Source organism: Prunus mume, linkage group LG2 (assembly GCF_029339155.1).
Source record: "Prunus mume cultivar Tortuosa linkage group LG2, ASM2933915v1, whole genome shotgun sequence".
In the NCBI taxonomy this organism is placed as follows: Eukaryota; Viridiplantae; Streptophyta; class Magnoliopsida; order Rosales; family Rosaceae; genus Prunus; species Prunus mume.
The window spans coordinates 32018095-32038366 of NC_142699.1; the positions used below are offsets into that span (position 1 = coordinate 32018095).

The 20272-nt window shown below is 34.4% G+C and overlaps 2 protein-coding genes and 2 pseudogenes across 3 annotated transcripts; 2 read left to right on the plus strand and 2 right to left on the minus strand.

Annotated features, from left to right (window-relative positions):
• Nucleotides 1–1058: 1058 nt before the first annotated feature.
• On the plus strand, nucleotides 1059–7344 carry LOC103323517 (uncharacterized). Its single transcript, XM_089044534.1, has 8 exons — nucleotides 1059–2056; nucleotides 2170–2525; nucleotides 2675–3214; nucleotides 3721–4912; nucleotides 5214–5567; nucleotides 5814–6051; nucleotides 6199–6363; nucleotides 6518–7344. Exons 1-8 carry the CDS (start codon nucleotides 1664–1666, stop codon nucleotides 7342–7344), a joined length of 4065 nt encoding a protein of 1354 aa, XP_088900660.1. The 5' UTR covers nucleotides 1059–1663.
• Nucleotides 7345–7352: 8 nt separating this feature from the next.
• Nucleotides 7353–17636, minus strand: LOC103344046 (uncharacterized; annotated as a pseudogene). The gene is made up of 10 exons (XR_016124325.1): nucleotides 17340–17636; nucleotides 17034–17096; nucleotides 14283–14330; nucleotides 13892–13952; nucleotides 13277–13592; nucleotides 11777–13159; nucleotides 11421–11645; nucleotides 8146–8206; nucleotides 7963–8056; nucleotides 7353–7628 (listed from the first exon to the last, which is right to left on the minus strand). The product of XR_016124325.1 is annotated as an uncharacterized LOC103344046 (transcript).
• LOC148920060 (uncharacterized) lies at nucleotides 9305–11413 on the minus strand (annotated as a pseudogene).
• Nucleotides 17637–17827: 191 nt separating the features above from the next.
• On the plus strand, nucleotides 17828–20158 carry LOC103323488 (uncharacterized). Its single transcript, XM_008225486.2, has 3 exons — nucleotides 17828–19267; nucleotides 19361–19503; nucleotides 19646–20158. The coding sequence occupies exons 1-3, from the start codon at nucleotides 17855–17857 to the stop codon at nucleotides 19947–19949; spliced, it is 1860 nt and encodes a 619-aa protein (XP_008223708.2). The 5' UTR covers nucleotides 17828–17854; the 3' UTR covers nucleotides 19950–20158.
• Nucleotides 20159–20272: the final 114 nt, after the last annotated feature.

Genomic DNA, 20272 nt, shown 5'->3' on the forward strand with positions numbered 1-20272 from the left:
TGTTCTCAGTTTTCTAAAGGCTTTGAACAAAAATATATATACTGAAGGCTCATGTACTTGGGAAGCGAGAAATTTGACGTTTGATATTTGTGCTTTGGATTTTTTTAACCTTTATTTTATTTTATTTTTTAATCTTAAGGTTGAGGCAATTGTTTTGGTTTTTAATCATTTTCTCTAAGTCTTTAGAAGTCTTTTCACAAATGGGTAAATTTGTCTTTAAAATTTTAAAGATAAGGTGAGTGAGAAAATATGACAGGTTGGTGGAAATAACAGCACTCTTATTAAATTGCCTAAATGAGCCATGTTTGACACCTGTAACTATATGGGATCGCTTGTATTAAAAAAGAAAAAGGAACCCCAAATTCAAATGTCTTTTTTCCGCATTCAAATGTCCTCTACTCAATAAATTGACAGCCGCATGATGAATTTTTGTGTTCACGCGAGGAGAGTGCCCGAGACCTATAATCTTGAAATTTGGAAAATAAAATCCCATAGCGAACTGATGCTGCAGCGTAGCATAAAGTGGAAGAACAGGAGTCGCATGGAAAAACTAAAACCCCTTCAACTTCTCCACGTATTTTGTCAGACTTTTCTCATCCAACTTTTCCACTTCTTCACGTTCACCAAGGCTTAGCACTTCTAATTACTAGCTAATTAATAATTCCAATTAACAAAAACTTGAACAACAATTGAAGAAGCTGAAGGAAAAAGAAAAGAACCAAACAAAAGAAAACACAGTTTTTTCAAGGCCAAAAAAAAAAAAAAAAGCTGCATCAGATTATCGTTCTTGATTCATGTAAGACACATTTTCTCTGATTTTTCTTTTTGTTTTTATTTTCTGCTTACCCAGTACTCTTTCTGATCTTACATGCATGAGTTTAATCTTTACATGCATGTAATGAACCAGTTTTAAAAGAGGATCTACGAAAGAAAACAAAGTTTAAAAAAAGAGAGTAGAAGTTGCATCACATATATCGTTGTAATAGATATATAATATGTTTGATCGAAGTATATGCAGTGTGAGGACATGATGGAAGGTTCTGAGAGTGATAGCTTCACCGACATTTTGCTTTCTTGGTCTCTTGAAGATATCGTTAACGACAATCTTTACAAGCACAAGGTATTCAATTGCTATATAATCTCCCAAATTGTCATCTTTCTCTTTGTTTTGTTTCATCAGCAATTCATTAAGTAGGAGTTCATTAGTCTAATTGCTCATGTAGCCTACTATAATTCTTTAGTGGTTCTTGACTCTGAAAGAGAAATTATTGTGTGGTACTAGAACACTGCAACTACAACCTAATGCAAGAACATGATTAACTATGTATAAATCGGAACCAATTACTACTTAAATTTTGCAAGGAATTCTTTATGCATTTGTTCATTGATAAGGTTGATTTGAATATAAAGTATGCATGCTTCTGAAAACATCATGCTCTGAATTACACAAGATAATCTTCTTCTGTGTTTTAAATTTTATGAGCCTATGTACAAAATATTTCATTTGAGACATTATCATGTGGCTGCTAGCACTCTTGCTTCTACTTAAGGACTGACATTTATTATTTGATTTGTCACTGAATCATTTCATTCGGTTCAGAATTATTTTGGGTCTTTTTCATATCCGTTACTAGACGAAACTCGAGCTCAGTTACATTCTAGTATGGAAACTCTGGACAGAGCACCATTCCGTGACGTAACTGCTATAGAAGAATCGAAGCCATATGGAAAAAAGCTATATGATGTTGAGGTTGATTACTGGAGAAACATGTCCAGTGATTCCTGCAAGGAACCATATAAAACTCAGCCTGGACATGTTTTTTTACTGTCAGATGCTAAACCCGAAAGTATTTCAGATATACAGGAGGCAAAGAAATCATGGGCATTTCTGATAGTCACTGAAGTGTCCAATCGTTCTTTTAAAGTTAAAGCATCGAAAGAGCTTCAAGTCTGCAATGGCATTCAGCCATCTCTCCTTATGGTTTTCTTAATCAATATAACTCCTAACATCAAAATATGGAAAGCAATCGACAATAACAAAAGTGCCAGATGGAAGGTACAATTTTGTTTTCTCAGATTTATGTTTTTAATCCTCTTTCTTTTTTCTCCTCTTATTTTCCAAACATTTGCGATGACACTTATAAATATTCATCCTCTGAATTTTCCTAGGTCCTTTTCAGTGACAACTTTTTGAAATCATTCAAAAAACTGAAGTCATTCCGAGTGAAGATGTCATTGCTGTTTCTTCTGCTTAAGCTTTCGAGTGGATGGAGACCCAATAAAAGAAATGTAGAAAAGAATTGTAAAAGCTCTTCAATGATCTGGAAGAAATTTAAGGTCGAAGGTATATATATTGTTTGCACTACTGACATTGAAAAAGATAGGAGATACATGCAAGTGTTGAAGATCTGGGATATATTGCCTGATCTGTTGAACGTCCAGAAATTGGTTGATCAATTAGACTGTATATTTAAAACATACACAGATGGTTTTATCAGTCTCTGCAGAAAGAAATGTCTGGACGGGTATGTTGTTTGTCATCCTAGTATTTCTGAATTGATCTTGCCTGAAATTATACTGTGTTTCCTGTTTGGAATCATATAAAGATACAAATGTTTCATCTTCAAATTTTGCTTTTTAAGTAGACTATTGCTGGTTTGTCTTTCATGAGCAGTGATTTGGAAATTCCGGCCAGCTGGCCCCCCGCTCTGGATGTTGCCCGGTTTGAAGATTTAAGCATCAACCCAAAAAGCCCAAGTTATTTACTTGGTGACTCTTCAGCAGATAGAAGTTATGTTGAGAAATCAAATGTTAGTGAGAGTTTGTTACTGATGAAATTCTACTCCTTATCATCTGGAGTGGCAAACTTCTTGCTATCTGACAGTGAAGGTAGAGAACTGGATCTCCCCTTTCAACTTACAGATCAAGAAATGGAGATCGTCCGTTATAATAGAAGTACATTTATACTGGGACGCTCAGGCACCGGGAAGACAACAGTTCTTACAATGAAATTATGTCAGAAAGAACAGCAGCAACGTATTGCAGAGGAAGGATTCTATGGTGTTGAGAATGCACTCTCGCATGTTTTTCCGAATAATAACAAGGTTGAGCAGAGTCCTACTGGTGCTAATATGTGTGTCTTGCGCCAGCTTTTGGTGACAGTGAGTGCAAAACTCTGTTTTGCCGTCAAGCAACATGTTTTACACTTGAAAAGGTGCGAGGATTGTTCGACAAATAGATGTTAGCTGCTTCTTACATTAGCTGTTTAGAAAAAAATATTTTTCTGAATGACGTGCGCTGCTAGATGCAAAGATTGCTGCTTTCTGTTCCATCATAAATATATATTTTCCATTTATTTCCTAGTACCTACGTGTATAATAATATAGTATAGTACCTGTATATACAAGGAAAGTTCTATGTGTAATTAGTAAGTAAATGTTTGAGTTATATATAAGGAAAATCGTTTGAAAAAAACTAGTCATTATAATGATTTATTATATCATTAGTATTTTCTGTCTCTGAGGACAAATTATGGAAGCTTCAAACTAACTGTTAATGCATGTATGTGTACTATAATACCATGCTTCTTGGTCATCTAGGTTAAAGTTTGCATCTTCTTTCTTGTTCTTGATGTTGCTCTTTAATTGTCATACTTCTTATGTGCCACTTGAAGATGAATAATTGTGTATATTGATATTAACATAACTTGTATGTCCTCAGTTTTTCTTCTGGGGGAAACCATTCAGGTGAATGCAGTTCGACTGATAGCATTGATTTTGAGGATGAAGAAGCCCAGTTTAACAATATCCCAGATTCTTTTCTTGATATTCCGCCCAACTGTTATCCTCTTTTCGTAACATTCCATAAGTTCTTGATGATGCTTGATGGAACCCTAGGTAACTCATTCTTTGAAAGATTCCTTGACACCTCAGAACCTCGGCCAAGTTCAAGATCAGTTGCTCTGCAGACGGTTCTAAGACAAAAGGAGGTCAATCTTGCGAGGTTCAGCACTTCTTATTGGCCTCATTTTAATATACAGCTAACAAAGAAGCTTGATCCTTCTAAAGTATTTACAGAGATTATCTCTCATATCAAAGGCGGCCTGGGAGTCACAGAAGCAGGTGATGGAAAACTCAGTCGAGGAGATTATGTCCAACGTTCAGAGGGCCGGGCGTCAAATCTAAGCAAGGAGAAGAGGGAGATGATATATGATATATTTCTGGTTTATGAAAAAAAGAAAAAGAAAAATGTTGAATTTGATGTCACTGATTTTGTTAATGATATTCACCGTCGACTCAGACGTGAAAAGTACAAGGGTCATGAAATGGATTTTGTATATATTGATGAGGTTCACGATCTAACAGTCAATCAGATTAGACTCTTCAAACACGTTTGCAGTAATGTTGAAGAGGGTTTTGTTTTTTCTGGTGATACTGCACAGGCAATTGCAAGGGGTATTGATTTTAGATTCCAAGATATACGACACATGTTCTACAAGGAATTCGTACTGGAATCAAAAAGAGATAAACACGAAGAAAGAGAAGACAAAGGACAAATCTCAAAAATGTTTCATTTGTCTCAAAACTTCCGTACGCATGATGGTATACTGAAGTTATCACAGAGCATAATTGATCTACTTTACCATTTCTTCCCCCAATCTATTGATAAATTGAAACCTGAAACCAGTCCAATATGTGGGGAAGCTCCAGTTTTGCTTGAACCTGTAAAAAATGAGAATATAATCATGAAGATTTTTGAAAGTAGTGATACTTTTCATGGAAATATAGTTGGCTTTGGAGCGGAGCAGGTTATTTTGGTACGTGATAAGCATGCTCGGAAAGAAATTTCCAATCAAGTTGCAAAGCGAGCTCTTGTTCTTACTATATTGGAGAGCAAGGGCCTTGAATTTCAGGTCATTACAACATTTACTTATTTAGTTTGTTTAATTCTATAAAACATATTACCATTGAGGATTTTCATATATTTGTGTTGTGATCCACAATAATTCTCCTGCCACTACAAGACTATTCCAATTGTTTTTCTTTATCTTTCTGGAAATCTTTTTGGCTTTGTCTTCAAACGATTATTATTGCAAGGTTCACATCAGACATTGAAAAGAGATTTGTTGCAAATCCGTTAAATTATGCAGAACTATGTACAGCTGATGTTGTCGATGTGATTGAAATATATATTTGGTTTGTTCGTTCTTGTAGGATGTACTGCTTTACAACTTTTTTGGATCATCACCATTGCAAAATCAGTGGAGGGTGATATATGATTACATGAAGGAGCATCATTTGCTTGACTCCACTTTACCTGAGCACTTTCCAAGTTTTGATGAAGACAAACACAACATCTTATGTTCCGAACTTAAGCAACTATATGTTGCTGTCTCTCGTACTAAACAAAGGTTGTGGGTTTATGAGAATATGGAAGAGCTATCTAATCCCATGTTTAACTATTGGAAAAGGAAACGTCTTGTGCAATTTAGGCACTTTGATGATTCACTTGCAAGGGAAATGCAAGCTCAGAGCAATCCAGAGGAGTGGGGGTCACGTGGCATGAAGGTTTGTTTAGTTTACAATGGTGCTAGTAATTAAGTTAATAACACGATTTTTTTTAATTTTATATTAATTTTTTTGTATTTGGTGTTAAATTTATTTTAATTTTTGAAATTTCATCACAGTTGACTGATATGATCATTTTACGCATCATAATCATCATCATGGTCACCTTAAGCCTTAAAGCGTAGTGTATGTATGAACATTAATTTCAATTGTATTAATCTAATCCAGTTTATTTGTTTCATCCAGCTCTATCAAGAGGATAACTTTGAAATGGCCACAATGTGTTTTCAAAGAGCTGGTGATACTTATTGGGAAAGAAGGTCGAAAGCGGCTGGCCTGAAAGTTATGGCTGACCTTAAGCGCACTTCAAATCCTGAAAAGGCTAATGCTCTCCTCAAGGAAGCTGGAGAAATTTTTGAATCTTTAGGGAAGGCAGATTCTGCTGCCCAATGCTTTTTTGATTCTGGGGAGTACAAAAGAGCAGGTATGATATTAACTTCTGTTATCTTTATCCTGCCAGCATTCATGCCAAAATGACTATTTTGTTTTGATGATACCTCTCACGGTTACACATTGAACTTGAATCTTCATATTTGTTGCTTGTCGTAAGTGTTATATTGTATTGGTACAGCTAGGATTTATTTGGACAAATGTGGAAAACCTGGACTTGAAAGAGCTGCAGAATGCTATTCTCTAGTAGGATGCTACAAGCATGCAGCCGAAATATTTGAATCTATTGGCAAAGCAGATTCTGCTGCCAGATGCTTCTATTATTTGGGGGAGTATGAAAGGGCAGGTATGAAGTTGACATTTGTTCTGCTTATCCTTCCAGCAGTCATATGATAGTTTAAAGGCTACTGTGTTGTGATGAAACCTTTCAGAGTATCATTAGTTGCATTTGAATATTCAATTTTGTGGCATGTCTCAACTATAAAAGTTTGTTTATGCAGCTAATACTTATTTGGAAAAGTGCAGCGAACGTGGACTTGAAAGAGCTGGCCAATGCTTCTCTCTAGCAGGATTCTATGAGCATGCAGCCGATGCATATGCCAGGGGCAAATTTTTCTCCGAGTGTCTAACTATGTGTTTGAAGGGAAAACTATTTGACAGAGGTTTGGAATATATTAAATTTTGGAAGCAACAAGCAAGAGAAGAGTATGATCTGGCTTTAAGAGGAAAAGGTATGGATCAAATTGAACTGGATTTTCTTGAGAGCTGTGCATTTCATTATCATAAGGTTGAAGATAACAGATCCAAGATGAAACTTGTTAAAGGTGAAATGTTATCTGGGCGAAAATTTTTGAATACTCATCTTTCTTCAAGCTCATCAAAGTATGTGTGGGAAGAAAATATTATTTGTGATCTGAAAAAGTATTCTGAAATCAAGAAATCTAAAAAGCAGGTTTCTATTGATTCACTGGTGTACTTTTGGAAATTTTGGATGGATAAGATTGTTTATTTGATAGAATATTTTGGATCTCTTCAAACTCTAGACGTTAATAAAAGAAGTGATGGAGACTTCTTTTTAAATTACTTGGCGGTGTTGGGGGAGTTTCATGATGATTTGAATCCAATATATCTTTCACTCATCTCTGATGCTGATTGGGTTAGTGGTGTGGATAAACGTTATTTTCTAAGTAATGGTGAATTGGTCAATGTTGATTTTTGCCAAATTGTTTCATCTGCTAAGATTTATTGGAGTTCAGAACTACTCTCTTTTAGTACTAAGACTAGCAAAAGGTGCCCGAGCGATGCTGCGGGTTTTAAAATTGCGTGAAATGTGTATAAAGCGATGAAAATAGGCCGGGAACATCTCAACTACCCAGTTGCCAAAATACTCAGGGTCTACCAACATGTTCAAATATTGTAATCATCTAAACCTATCATTACAACAACAAATTACCACCAACTAATTGCCAATTGATGCCATTAGCTAATTCCTATGCTCTATTCATAAAACTTAAAACAATTAATTGAAATTTCAGCCTAGAAACTCACCCCTTACTTAACAGAACTGAAAACACCAACCAAACCGCTCTATCCAAAGCAACGAAAGACCACCTGCAACATATCAAAAGAAAACATGGTTTTAAAAAAAAGAAGAAGAAAAAGGAAGAAAAAACAGAAAAATCGGAGAAGAAATTAGCTTGAGTATTTCATGCATGCACAATCTTTTCATTAAACCAAAAAATTAGCTTGACCAAAATCTGTAAGGAAAGAAACCACTCAAGACTACCCAAATTAGAAACCACTCAAGACTACCCAAATTAATGTGTTTTGGGTAAAGAAAAACATTGTAAAGGCATAGGAAAAGGACTGTTTAAATGATTCTAGATGCATTTGAAACAAAGAGTATATGATCAAAAAGCTAGTGGCCTAAACAATCAAAAGTTACCTATGCAAAAGTCACCCTAAACAATCGAAATCCCAAAACAACTATCTCTGCATTGTCGTTGTCATCAAAGATTTGAAAATTCTATCTCGTAACCCTACACCACCAAAAACACAGAATCAATACTAAACTCAAAGAATAAGAACTAAAATTAATAGAGAAAATTGAACTTGATTTGAAGGTTACCAATATGTCGTGATGTATAAATACCTCAGCTTTTATATAGCATTAGGGATTACCCAAGAACCTGAAATCAAATTAAAGAAATAAATGAAGCGAAATTTGTAAAAAATAAATCAAAAATAAAAATACCCAGAGCAAGACAGCAAGACAGAGAATGAGAGAGACACAAAGTCCAACACAAATCAGTGGCCAGTGTGGAAACTAAAGCAAAATTTGGAAGCTGAAAGACTCCCCACAAACATAGACTAAAAACTTGGATCCGAAGAGAGGTTCGGTAATGCTTATAGTAAAAGCTTAGCCAGAACGAAAAAGCAAAAGAAATGGATAACAAAATCACCCAAAGAGAAAGAGAAATAATATTTTCTGTAAAAATGGTGTTCTAGAACAAAATTAGAGTGTTAGCTAAGAATATCCAGAAATTAAAGTGAAATCATATAAGGATGCCAAAAAAAACAAACGCAATTTAGGTAAGCGAAACCAGAGATGGAGAGAAGGAAATTTGCTAATTTGTTTTAATTTGCTAACAATATCCAAAAAGAGAGAGAGAGAGAGAGAGAGAGAGAGAGATTAATCCCTGAAAAATAATTAAAAAAAGCAGAAAATCAAAATGGATGAAAACCATTTGGTGAACCAAAAACAAAACCAAAATATGAGAGAGAGAGAGAGAGATTCATATCATTGACATCAAACCCATCAAATCTAAATGCTTTTTTTATTGGTGCTCTAGAGAAACAACATATATAATCAAAGAAATTCCATTAGGATCCAAAAATTAGAGATAGTAAACATATCAAACCTAAATGCTTTCAACATTGAACCAAAAAGAGGAAGCATGGTCTAATGTATGAGAAATCCGAATATCACAACAAAACACAGATTCAAAGAACAACAACATTGAGCAAGCATATTGATGAGTACTTCATCGACCCTTAAGCTACATATTTTTGGGAAAAATCACAGCTAATAAGTAACAACAACATTGAGATTCAGAGTGATTAACTGGCATTTAGAAACCCTAATCCACTACTGAAATTAGCTAAACACAAAACAACAACAGACCACGAAATCAACATAGGGGTAATAGTCCGTATGTTACCTAAATTCTTTCTTTATGAAACTGTTGAAACAAATAAGGAAATCAACAAAGTATTGGAACTGTTCCTTATTTGCCATAATTGGTTGATGATGAACATAAAGAATCTGAGCTCAAATAAATGCGTTTTTCTCCAGGCAATAAGTCTATTATGTAATTATTTATCTCATCACAGAGAATTCCTAGCTGTAACAATGGCTCGTTCCTTAAATAAGCAAAATCGGCAAAATTTTTGTCGAAATCTGGGTAAGTTGCCAAAAAAATTGATTGAATAGGATCTATGTTTGATTGAATGAGTAAATCTTGAGGAATTTCAATCCAAGGTGCCTCTTCATCATTTGGATCGTCAATATCAATTATTTGGCCATTTCCAATTTGAAGAATCCAGGCAGCAAACTCACTTATTTTCTGTTTTTCTTCACTGTTCAACCCTTTTTTTGATAGCCTCATGTTTTCTTTTAAACAGAATATTTTAAAATAAGGCCATAAGTAAGAGCTATTAAGAGAGGCGTCTATGATTTCTTCTCTTGTTCCTCCTGGAATAATTGGTAATATTTGTCTAAAATCACCACCTAGTAAAAAAGGCTTGCCACCAAATGGAGCATTTTGATGTGATAAAATATCACGAAGTGATTTATCTAATGCTTCAAAACAATGTTTATGATTCATAGGAGCTTCATCCCAAACAATTAGTTCAGCCTTTTGAATCAATCTAGCAAGATGAGTTGTTTTTTTAATCTGACATGTTGAGGAATTGGTAACAATTAAGGGAATCTTAAATCTTGAGTGAGCTGTTCTACCACCTGGCAATAATAATGACGCTATTCCTGATGAAGCAACAGCTAAAACAATCTTGGCTTCAGATCTAATTTTACTTATTATAGTATGCCACAAAAAAGGTTTTTCCAGTTCCTCCATGGCCATGAACAAAAAAAAGGTCTGGTTTTTTTTCATTCACAGCATTAATCACAGAATCATATACATCTCTTTGGCCTTTGTTTAGTTGTGTTATCAAAATTGAGTGTTCTTTTGCTAAATGATGAACATCATAATTTAACTCTTCTCTTAGCAATTTAATTCTAATTTCTGACATTTTATGTTCATCAGGCATTGGAAGATAATGATCTTTTAAAGAGCTAGATGATGTGTTAAAAATTTGTTCTAATTCAAACAAAAGCGAATTTTTTAATTCAGATTCTGACAAAATAAGATTTGGCATTAGAAAAGCTTTCTGTAGTTTGTACAAAATGTCATCACACATATTTTGCCAATAAGTATCAAAAAGCAATTGAGGATTTCCTACATCACAAAACAAAATGATTGTAACAAACAATTGTCTTAGTTGAGAACATGAGGTCTGTGTCCACAGCATTTGCTAAGGCCTCAATCCATTCTTTATCATCTCCTAACAAACCAAGGCATTTGCATGCAGCCTGATATGACGGATGTATGATTCCATCAATAGTTTTGATGTGATCAAAATTTAAGGCACCTTTTTGCAAATTCAAAAGCATTCTCAAGTAATACAATTCACCAGATGTAGGATGTACATAGGCAATTCTACCTATTCATCTCCTTTGTTTCCTAGGTTTCCAAATTTTGTTGCGAGAATCCCATACAAATTTTGTAGGGAATTCTGCATAAGTCAATGTTCGCGCTTCAGGAAACATTTGGTTTGCTTTAAACCAACTTGTTAGCATAGTATCTTCAATACCCTTTTGGCTAACAATTGATTCAAGTGATTGATCACCATTGAAAACAACATTTTGTTCTAAAGGCAAATGTATGGATAATCGTTCAACAGCAGGCTCTCTAGAATGAATAGGGTATTGAAACAATCTCCAAACGGCTTCATATGGAGATATGTATCTACAATTAAGATAAGCTAATATCTCATCCTCTGGCTTGTCTTGAAAAACTACTCTAGCTCTATCTGAACCTTTGTTTATGTATTTAAACAGATATTTTATAAGCATTGATTGGCAACATGATTCAACATTTATGTGAGCGTTGTATCTCAATAATAGTTCTGAATTGTAAGGCACCACAAAGCTATTGTCAACCTTTATTCCATTTTTTAACACAAATTTTGTTGGATCTTCACGGCGCCTATATGTGGGAAAACCATTTTTTTCAAAAACTGATTCACTCTTGTATTGTTTGGGAAAAGATTTAGAACACATACCTCGCCGCATGCATGGAGAATTACGATTGATTTCTCCGCACGGACCGTGGATCATGAATTGGTTTACAACGTCATAAAGCATAGGATCCACATCCTTGTCTGGTAATTCAGCACAAATGATAGAATCTATATCTACTGCTGAGAAGCATTTATAACCTTCTTTCAACCAAACCAACATATGACAATGAGGCAATCCCCTTTTTTGGAACTCGATCGTGCAAATTTCTGTTTGTGATGAGGGCAACAAATACACACAAAAACCTAATAAGTTTTATTATCATTAAAAAATATATGTATATATATATATATATCTTAGAAATTGAGGATAGCGGAAATTATGAGTTTGTAAAATTCACCTGCCTCAACTTCTCCAAAAACTTTTCCTGATTTGATATAATTGATCATATCATCAAGCTTCATTTTAAACACTCTAGAAATTAGATCAGGTCTATCCTCTCCTTCGTATCCAGGTTTGTTGTCAAGTTCTCTAACAATTTCAGGCCATTTGACATTGCATGTGAAAGTTATAAACAAATCAGGATTACCATAATGCCTACAAATTGCCATAGCATCTTGATAGTTATTAAGCATGTATCTAGTACTTCCATTATATGAGCTAGGCAATATCACTTTTTGTCCCACATTATTGGCATCACTATCACCCTTTGAAATTGCATCATAAATACCTTTATAAATCTCACTTCTCAAATTTGTTTGATTTTTTCTAATGTAATCCAATCGATCTTCTTCAAGTGTTGCATAAGAATCTACTAAAAACTGTTGGAACAATCTTCCACCTTTTAACAATGTATCCAATAAAGGTCCTCTTTCCTGAATCTGGTAAGCTATGAAAGCTCTCATAGGCACCCTTCCTCTTTTGGGGTCATGACCTTTGTAATCATTGCTCCATTTTAAATCAGGTCTATAACCATCTTCGCCATAAGGGAAAAGAATAGGATATTGCAAAGACATGAACTTTGGATTTAATTTTGTGATTCGTTTCAACTCTCCAGCTTTCAACTCTATAACAATATCTCTATTCGAATCAAAAAGGCCTATATCTCCCACAACCAAACCACCAATTTCATCACATGTCGGTTGTTCATATTGTTTACTATCATCTGCTTATCGGCCCAACAATCTCAGTTTTAAAGAAGTTAGACAACCCCTTTCGAATTTATCCCTGACTGTTCGAAAAAGTTTTACCAATTCATTTGATTCATCAAACATCTTAATCAAACCTTGAACAATGTCTTCATCAAGCTTTTCATTCCTTTCTTTACAATTAACAGCATTAAGGCGATTCATTGTTTCATTATGGGTGTCATATATGTAAAGCTGAGCAAATTTTGGACATTCACCTTCAAGGGGTAACAAAGAACCCATTAAATGATGAACTTGACCACTAATTTTAAAAATGTAAGGACCTGGTCCACTATTAATTGAGTGATCAACTTTGGCTCCCATTGAAGTAAATGCAAACATAGAATTATAGGCCCTGATATTCTCTTTAAACAGCAAACTTTTTGGGCCTTTACTCGGATCAAGTAAATTTTCTAAAAAAGGAGGTGTTGGCTTTGAAATCGGAAGTTTGATCTTTCCTTGTTGACAACAAAGAGTAAAAAGAGGCTCATTGGCTGCATTTGCTTTTTTAACAGATTCTTTGAACCAAAAAAGTGCACCACAATAAATGCACTTATAATTTTTATCTCCCAAATCCACATACTGTTCCATCATTCCTACAAAGAAAGGAAACATAGAACAGGGCAAAAAGAGAAAAAAATAAGACAAATGTATGCCATGAGTAATATAAAGATAGGGTTTAAAATAAATATTTAACAGAGGAAAAAACGCACTTTGCCTCTTCCTCTGATAAAATGCTTGACCCCTATTCATCTGATCAGAAATGTCAAATGAAATCTCTTCTCTGGTTGTTTGACTTGTGCTATCTTGCTGCACTATGAAAGCTCTATTGGAAACTCTGGTTCCAGAAATTTTTTTGGCTTGATGCTTATGCTTAGTATTAGTGCAACAAACATTTTCATGACAGAGTTGTGCACCACCGAAGTGGTAGAAATATGGGTTTCCTGTGTTCTTAGCCTTTTTCTGGTTTTTGCAATCCTTTTAGACATGATATCCAAAAATTACAAATTCCAACCAACAGATCGATAGCTGGGAAGGGAAAAAAAAAATGCATGAGTTAACTTATAATATTTTTATTACATCTATAGCCTAATCAAGCAAAATGGACACACACCAACAGTACTACAGCTATAAAAATAAGATTTTTCAAACAACACAACATCTGAAAACAAATTAAACACAATTTCTGCAGCCTAACCAAGCAAACCAGATATACGCAAGAACATCATAACCACAGAAATAACAATTTTCAAATGAAACAATATCCAAAAACCAATTTTCTACAGTTGATATGCATGACTTCTTCAGAAGACGAATAGAAAACTGACCTGTTGCCTAACAACAATGGGAAGAGCTATCAAACAGTCGAAAACGCAGTTAAGACAACACCTATAACAAAGCATAAGCGAAAAATGAAATCAAGGAATAATCAAAGAGCAAAAAATAAAAACATACAGATTCTGTTTGTGATTATGGTTTCAAAGCACATGACTTATATATACATTCTGATTAATATATATATATATATACACACATACATGCTCTAAATAAAATGTAAGAAAACCCGAAGTAACAACACATTAAAAGCAGCAACTTCTAAGCTAATTACTTTTGAAAATTTCAAACTTTCATATATATATATATATATATGTATAGAGAGAGAGAGAGAGAGAGAGAGAGAGAGAGAGAGAGAGAGAGAGAGAGAGAGAGAGAAATTACCCATGCAAAAGCCAAGGTTCTCGCCAAGATCAGCAACAAAAATTGTATCTGTCAATTACAACCAAGGTCAAAAAATCGTAGGCAAAGATATTGACACATGGTGTATCCTTAATTATATAACTGATCTGTTATATTTGAGTATCCTATTGACTCTAAAAGTTAGTGATAAAGTTGGTGATTTAGTTTGTTAGATTATAGATTTCTTGATTAGTAAGAATGAGCAGCCTGAGACTATGAATTACATATAGTCTCAGCTAGCTTTCATAAAATCTTTAAGAGAGGTATCACTCAGCCAAAAGAAAAGTAGATACCTTTAATCAATAGTGAGCAATGAAATTATGCCTTTTTTTTTCTAAGCAAATTAGTTGAAAATAAAATATCAGAAGCAAGATTGGTCTCTAGGGATTTCAATTATCATCACATCTTATACTTCGGGTTTAAGCATGGCATAAACAGTAATTGAGAACAAAAACAAAGATTTTATTGACACTTAACCAATGAGATATTCCTAGCATACATTAAACCTAACTATTTTGACACACCATCAATGATACATTCCTAGCATACATTAAACCTAACTATTTTGCACATCAATAGACTTGAAAATCAAATATGAAAAGCAACATTGGTCATGCTTTTATGCATCAACTTTTGGTTCATTAGTTCATTAGCTTTAATATACCAACCTTTGGTCAAAACTAATTACTCAGTTTTTTTTTTTTTTGACATCATTCATTATAATTGATTAATGAATTAATACGTTTGTTTTTATGAATTTGCATATTATTCACATATAATTCATGGAATCTAATTAACCAATTTGTGCATTTTCTTAAATTGGATCGAAGTTTTATTATAATTGATGCAACAAAGGAAAAAAAAGGAAAAAAGGTTATCAACAATTACTCATTTATCAACAGAGATTCTAAGAAATTATCTTCTTGTTTATCAACCAATTCAATCAAAAGCAACAATCAAAGGCTGAGATAGCTAGAATACCTCAGTTTTAATGATTCAAAATGAAAACATAGAGAATAAACTCAGCAAGCAACAAAATCCCAGAAACACGGTGCCTAAAAAAATTATACTAATAGAATCAACAACAATTTTCCATTTTTTCCTGTAAAGTGAAAAACAGAGAATTTCAAAAACTCATTACAGAATCCTCATTCATAATCTCACTTATCTTGTTAAGTATTAGTGTCATCCGCCAATGCACATTACAAAATTTTGGTTCACAAAAAAAAGAAAAAAAAAAGGAATAATAGATGCGAAGTTCATTAATTTGATTTAAAAAATACTAAACTTTGAACATGTCCGGTTCATAACCATAGTCAAATGTTTAATATAACATATACTCAATTCATCAATTCAATGAAAAATCAATCATACCACTTATCTAAATCATAATTTCAATGGAAAATGCCTTTATACAAACACAATTTAGAGTAATCCATCAACAGCTAATGAATTGATTGTTTTTGTTGGGGGACAAAAGCAAGTGTTTCTAAAACAGAGAATAAAAACATAAAAGTTTTTGAATCTTAGATTCCCTTTTTTACTTTTTGTTCCTTTTCATCTGTTTTCCCATAAAGCACAGGAATATTATTTGGTATCCATTACTATCATTTATCATAGACTACAACTAAACAATGGCTATGAAATGCTAGCAAAAAATTAGATATAAAAGAAAACAGAAGCCAAATACACAAAAAATTTCACACACATTCAATCACAAAAGAACCGTAAAATACGTGGCACCAATAAACACTATGACTCAAACGAATCAAAATTAAGATAAAAATTAAAATGTCCAAGAGCTATAGAGAAAATCTCACCAAATCCAACATGTTAATAATTTCTTTTCCTTAAACACAGAAATAGAAAAGAAAAGAAAAAAGGGGGAAAAACAGTTCCACCTTTCCTTCCATTTCCTATATTAACCATTTTCAGTTTTGAAAAAAGTTGGGAATCCCATTGCTCTGCTAGTGATTCAAAATAAGAAAATTAAAGAAAACATAGGAAAAGATTGAATGTCAAGACGAAGAGTGTGTTAAGAAGACATACAAAATTCCCAAGATTCACAGGTATTGCATTTGGAATTTCCCTTTTCCACCACCAAATGTCCGTTTGTGTGTTGGCTCTCTACTCTATCATTCAATCTACCAAAGTTTCTCCTTTTTTCTTCTTCTTTTTTTTTTTTACAATAAACAAAAGAAAACCATGCTCAAGAAAATTTAATAATAAACTTTTTAAAGCAAGACGAACAAAAAATAGAGCATGAAAGATGTGTCTATATGGTGGATGTACTAATATGATATGGAAGTCAAATAAGAAGGAAAAAAATACCCATGAATCCAATAACAGTAGCAGATCAATTGAAATATTATAAAGTGATTCTTTGGTTCTAACTTTTGTAAACAAAACAATAGCTAATGTATATGGATCCTCAATTGAAAACAAAACTAAAGATAAAATTCAGAGTAAAAACAACAGCAAAAGCGTACATATCAAATTACAACCTTGTAATCCAGAGGCTTTCTTTACTTGTACAAAAACTCTATAAACTAAACAATGTGGAAATCAAAAAACAAAAAAAGAAAGCCCAATTGTCAAAACACTCAAAGGATTCACCAACATGCTCAGATATTGTAAACATCTAAATCTATCACTACAACAACAAATTAACACCAACCAATTGTCAATTGATGACTTAAAACAATTAATTGCATTTTCAGCCTAGAAACTCACCTCTTGCTTAACAGAACTGAAAACACCAATCAAACTGCTCTATCCAAAGCAACAAAAGAACTCCTGCAAAATATCAAAGAAAACACGGTTTAAAAAAATAAAAAAATCAAAACAGAAAAATTGGAAAAGAAAACGCATGTATATATATGAATCAATCAAAATGAAAACAACATGAATTAACAAAAGAGAAATTACCTGAACAACAAAAACCATAAATCAAACACAACCTAAAACAATTATAAATAAATAAATAACAAAAACCAGAAATTAAACACAACCCAAAACACAACAAAAACCAGAAATTACCTGAACAACAAAAAGGAAGAACGATGGAATGAAAGAGGAAGAAACGATGAGAGAGATGAAGAGATTTCGGAGCAGCGGAGGACAGAAAGGAAGAGAGAAGAGAGAGCGATGAAGGAGAAGAGGTTCTCCTCCTCTCACTCAGCGACTCCAACGAAGAAAAGAGAGGATGAGATAAAACGGAGAACGATGGAATGAAAGAGGAAGAAACGATCAGAAAGATGAAGAAATTTCGGAGCAGCGGAGGACAGAAAGGAAGATAGGAGAGAGCGATGAAGGAGAAGAGGTTTTCCTCCTCTCACTCAGCGACTCAAACGAAGAAAAGAGAAGGGCTAGAGGACAAAAAGGCCAATTCACTGTCCATAAGTCAGCTCAAGGAAGCTGACCATCTCTTAAGCGGGGGCAAAACCGCCATTGTTACTATTGCTAAGCTACAGTCTATTGGAACAGTCAGAAATCCTGAACTCAGTTTTAGTATATATATAATTTTGAACAAGCTTCAAGTGCTTTACGAATTCATGACCGAAAAATCTGATTCAATTTTCTGCCAAAGCTGGTGTCTTACCCAGATTTATGTGGTTGCAAACTGTCTTCTGGAGTCCAAATGCCTGAAGCTAGCGTATACAGATTTAAATACACTACAGAATTTTGTTAATCTGTCAACTGAAAACATTGTTGCTTGCATATTTCCTTTAGATTGGAGGAAATCTTTGAGAGAGAATATGATTTCTCTGAGACAAAACGATGCTTGTGAAAGTTTACTCAAGAAAGTTGTAGTTGATTATATGAGCTCAAAGAAAAAGCTGTCTTATGGGCAAGTAGGAAGGATTGCAATGATTATTCTTGGCACTAGCAATTTTAATAATGAACTGTATGCGAAGCTTGTGAATAATTTGCATTGTAGTTCACCATGGAAGGTGTTCATTAAGAACATATGTCAAGAACCGAAAGAGGAGTCTCTTCCGTGGTGGTTCCACAAAGCTTTGGATGACACTTATTATGCAAACTGGGAGGGAGAACGTGACTATCTGTCACCTGATTGCTTGTTGTATCTTGTAGAACGCCTTCTGATGTGGGTGTCCTGCTTACAAGGGTATGTTATCACTACAAAATCTTGTTTTACTGAATGGCTGATACACCAGCGGGAAGATACAAAATTTACTTCCAGTATAAGGCCTGATGTGCCAATATGTTTTGAAGTCATCCTTCAGTTTTTGATTGATGTGGTTTGGGATTTGCTTTATGATAAGAACACCGTGGTTGAATGGATTCAAAAGTCTATCAAGGATTGGGAGAAGTATTATTCACTGCTCATCCTGAGATTGGTTGTCATCTTATGCTTGCTTTATTTTAATTTTGGGGTGTGTTTTAGCATACTCTTAGAACTGATTTGGAGGGACTACATCACTGAGCAACTACCAAAGGAGTTTTGTGAGGTCCTCAGGAGACTTATATTTGGACAAAATTCTCCTAGTATAAATGTGAATCTGATTGAGGAAGCCTTTAAGAAAATTGGTAATCCTTTGGTAGTTGCAAGTTTCGGGATCGATTGTTCTAGGTTCATTTGTTCAGATGCCATTTTTTTTGACATGAAGGGCAACCTGTGCATTGACGAAATGTTGAGAACATTGTTCTCAAAACCGCACATTCATGTTCAATCTTCACGAGGTCAATCTGAAGCCATGGTGGTAGAAGCTAAAAGTTACTGCTCTGCTGCGCCTTCAGCTTATGATTCAAATGAGGCCAACTGCTCTAAGCTTGTTCCACACACCCCCGGCTTGGTAACAGATAAGGTCCAAAACACAGGAAATAGCAAGCAAAGTAGCCTTCCAATGGATTTTGATCTCTTTTGGGAAATAATTGAAGGTTTACAATTGTTGGAGAAGGAAGGAGATCAGAGGAGTTTATCTTCAGAGGCCTCCACAATCAAGGTAATTATTTCGGGTTTATTTCTTTTACGGTTTAGATTGCACAATGAGCAACAACTGTATTGAGTTTTCCTTGTTACGTGACATTATTTTAAGTTGGATCTGGAGAAAGCTATTGGCACCTGGACTGCTGCATGGTCTACATACTATTCAAACTGTGATGACAGAGGAGCCTTATCTGCAGAAGTACTTCACATGCTTGATGAAACGGTGCAACTCTATGCTGTATTAGATGGGAGGTCAGTTTTTTAAATTCAATTTAATGTTCTTGATTATTTGATGGACCGACCATTTTCTCTTGCTTTATTTATCTCTCATTCTAGTTAATTTTCCCCTGATGCATCATTCTTTGGTTCATTTGTCTCTATTTTCGGTTCTCAGTGAGCAGGAACTTCGCAACAAAATTTCAATAGTCGCAGAACTTTCAAGGCGGTTGCAGTCGAGGAGGCACACGGTGGAGCCAATCTTGACTCGCCTAGTTTTGGAGCACAATTCAAAGCTTGCTAGGATGCAAATCATGAATCAGCTATTTTTGGAGCACCAGACAAGGCTTGCTTGGAAGGCAAAGTTGAATCAGCTAGTTTTCGAGCACCATAGAAACCTTGCTAAGAATGCAATGTTGAATCAGCTGGTTTTGGAGCACCATACAAAACTTGCTAGGAATCTAGCTACTGGAGACTGTTGAATCTGATAAAGCTGAGGAAAACAGCATATCCAGTGGCACACAAGCTGATGTTTCTATTGAAACACCAACTGCCGGTTAGGGAACCTTGGAAAGAAGGAAATTGCAACTCCATTGATATATTCTTATTTTTGGCATTGTATATATGTGTTTGAGTCACCACCTGCATATATGTTGCATAATATTATGCAATAAATGCTTAATGAATCAGAGCCAAGTTGCATCGTAGAACAAGATTAAATTAGGCTTGGCTACCGGTCAGACTCCGTAAACTACCCTACCGTTAGCCAAACCGAACTTTTGATAGGCCAAACTGCTCTTCTGTT

Coding starts and splice junctions, on each gene's coding strand:
- LOC103323517 (XM_089044534.1), top strand. CDS start 1,664: ATGGAAACTCTGGACAGAGCACCATTCCGTGACGTAACTGCTATAGAA. Junction 5,568..5,813: donor GGGGGTCACGTGGCATGAAG/GTTTGTTTAGTT, acceptor TGTTTCATCCAG/CTCTATCAAGAGGATAACTT. Junction 6,364..6,517: donor GGGGGAGTATGAAAGGGCAG/GTATGAAGTTGA, acceptor TTGTTTATGCAG/CTAATACTTATTTGGAAAAG.
- LOC103323488 (XM_008225486.2), top strand. CDS start 17,855: ATGACCGAAAAATCTGATTCAATTTTCTGCCAAAGCTGGTGTCTTACC. Junction 19,268..19,360: donor CAGAGGCCTCCACAATCAAG/GTAATTATTTCG, acceptor CATTATTTTAAG/TTGGATCTGGAGAAAGCTAT. Junction 19,504..19,645: donor TATGCTGTATTAGATGGGAG/GTCAGTTTTTTA, acceptor TTCGGTTCTCAG/TGAGCAGGAACTTCGCAACA.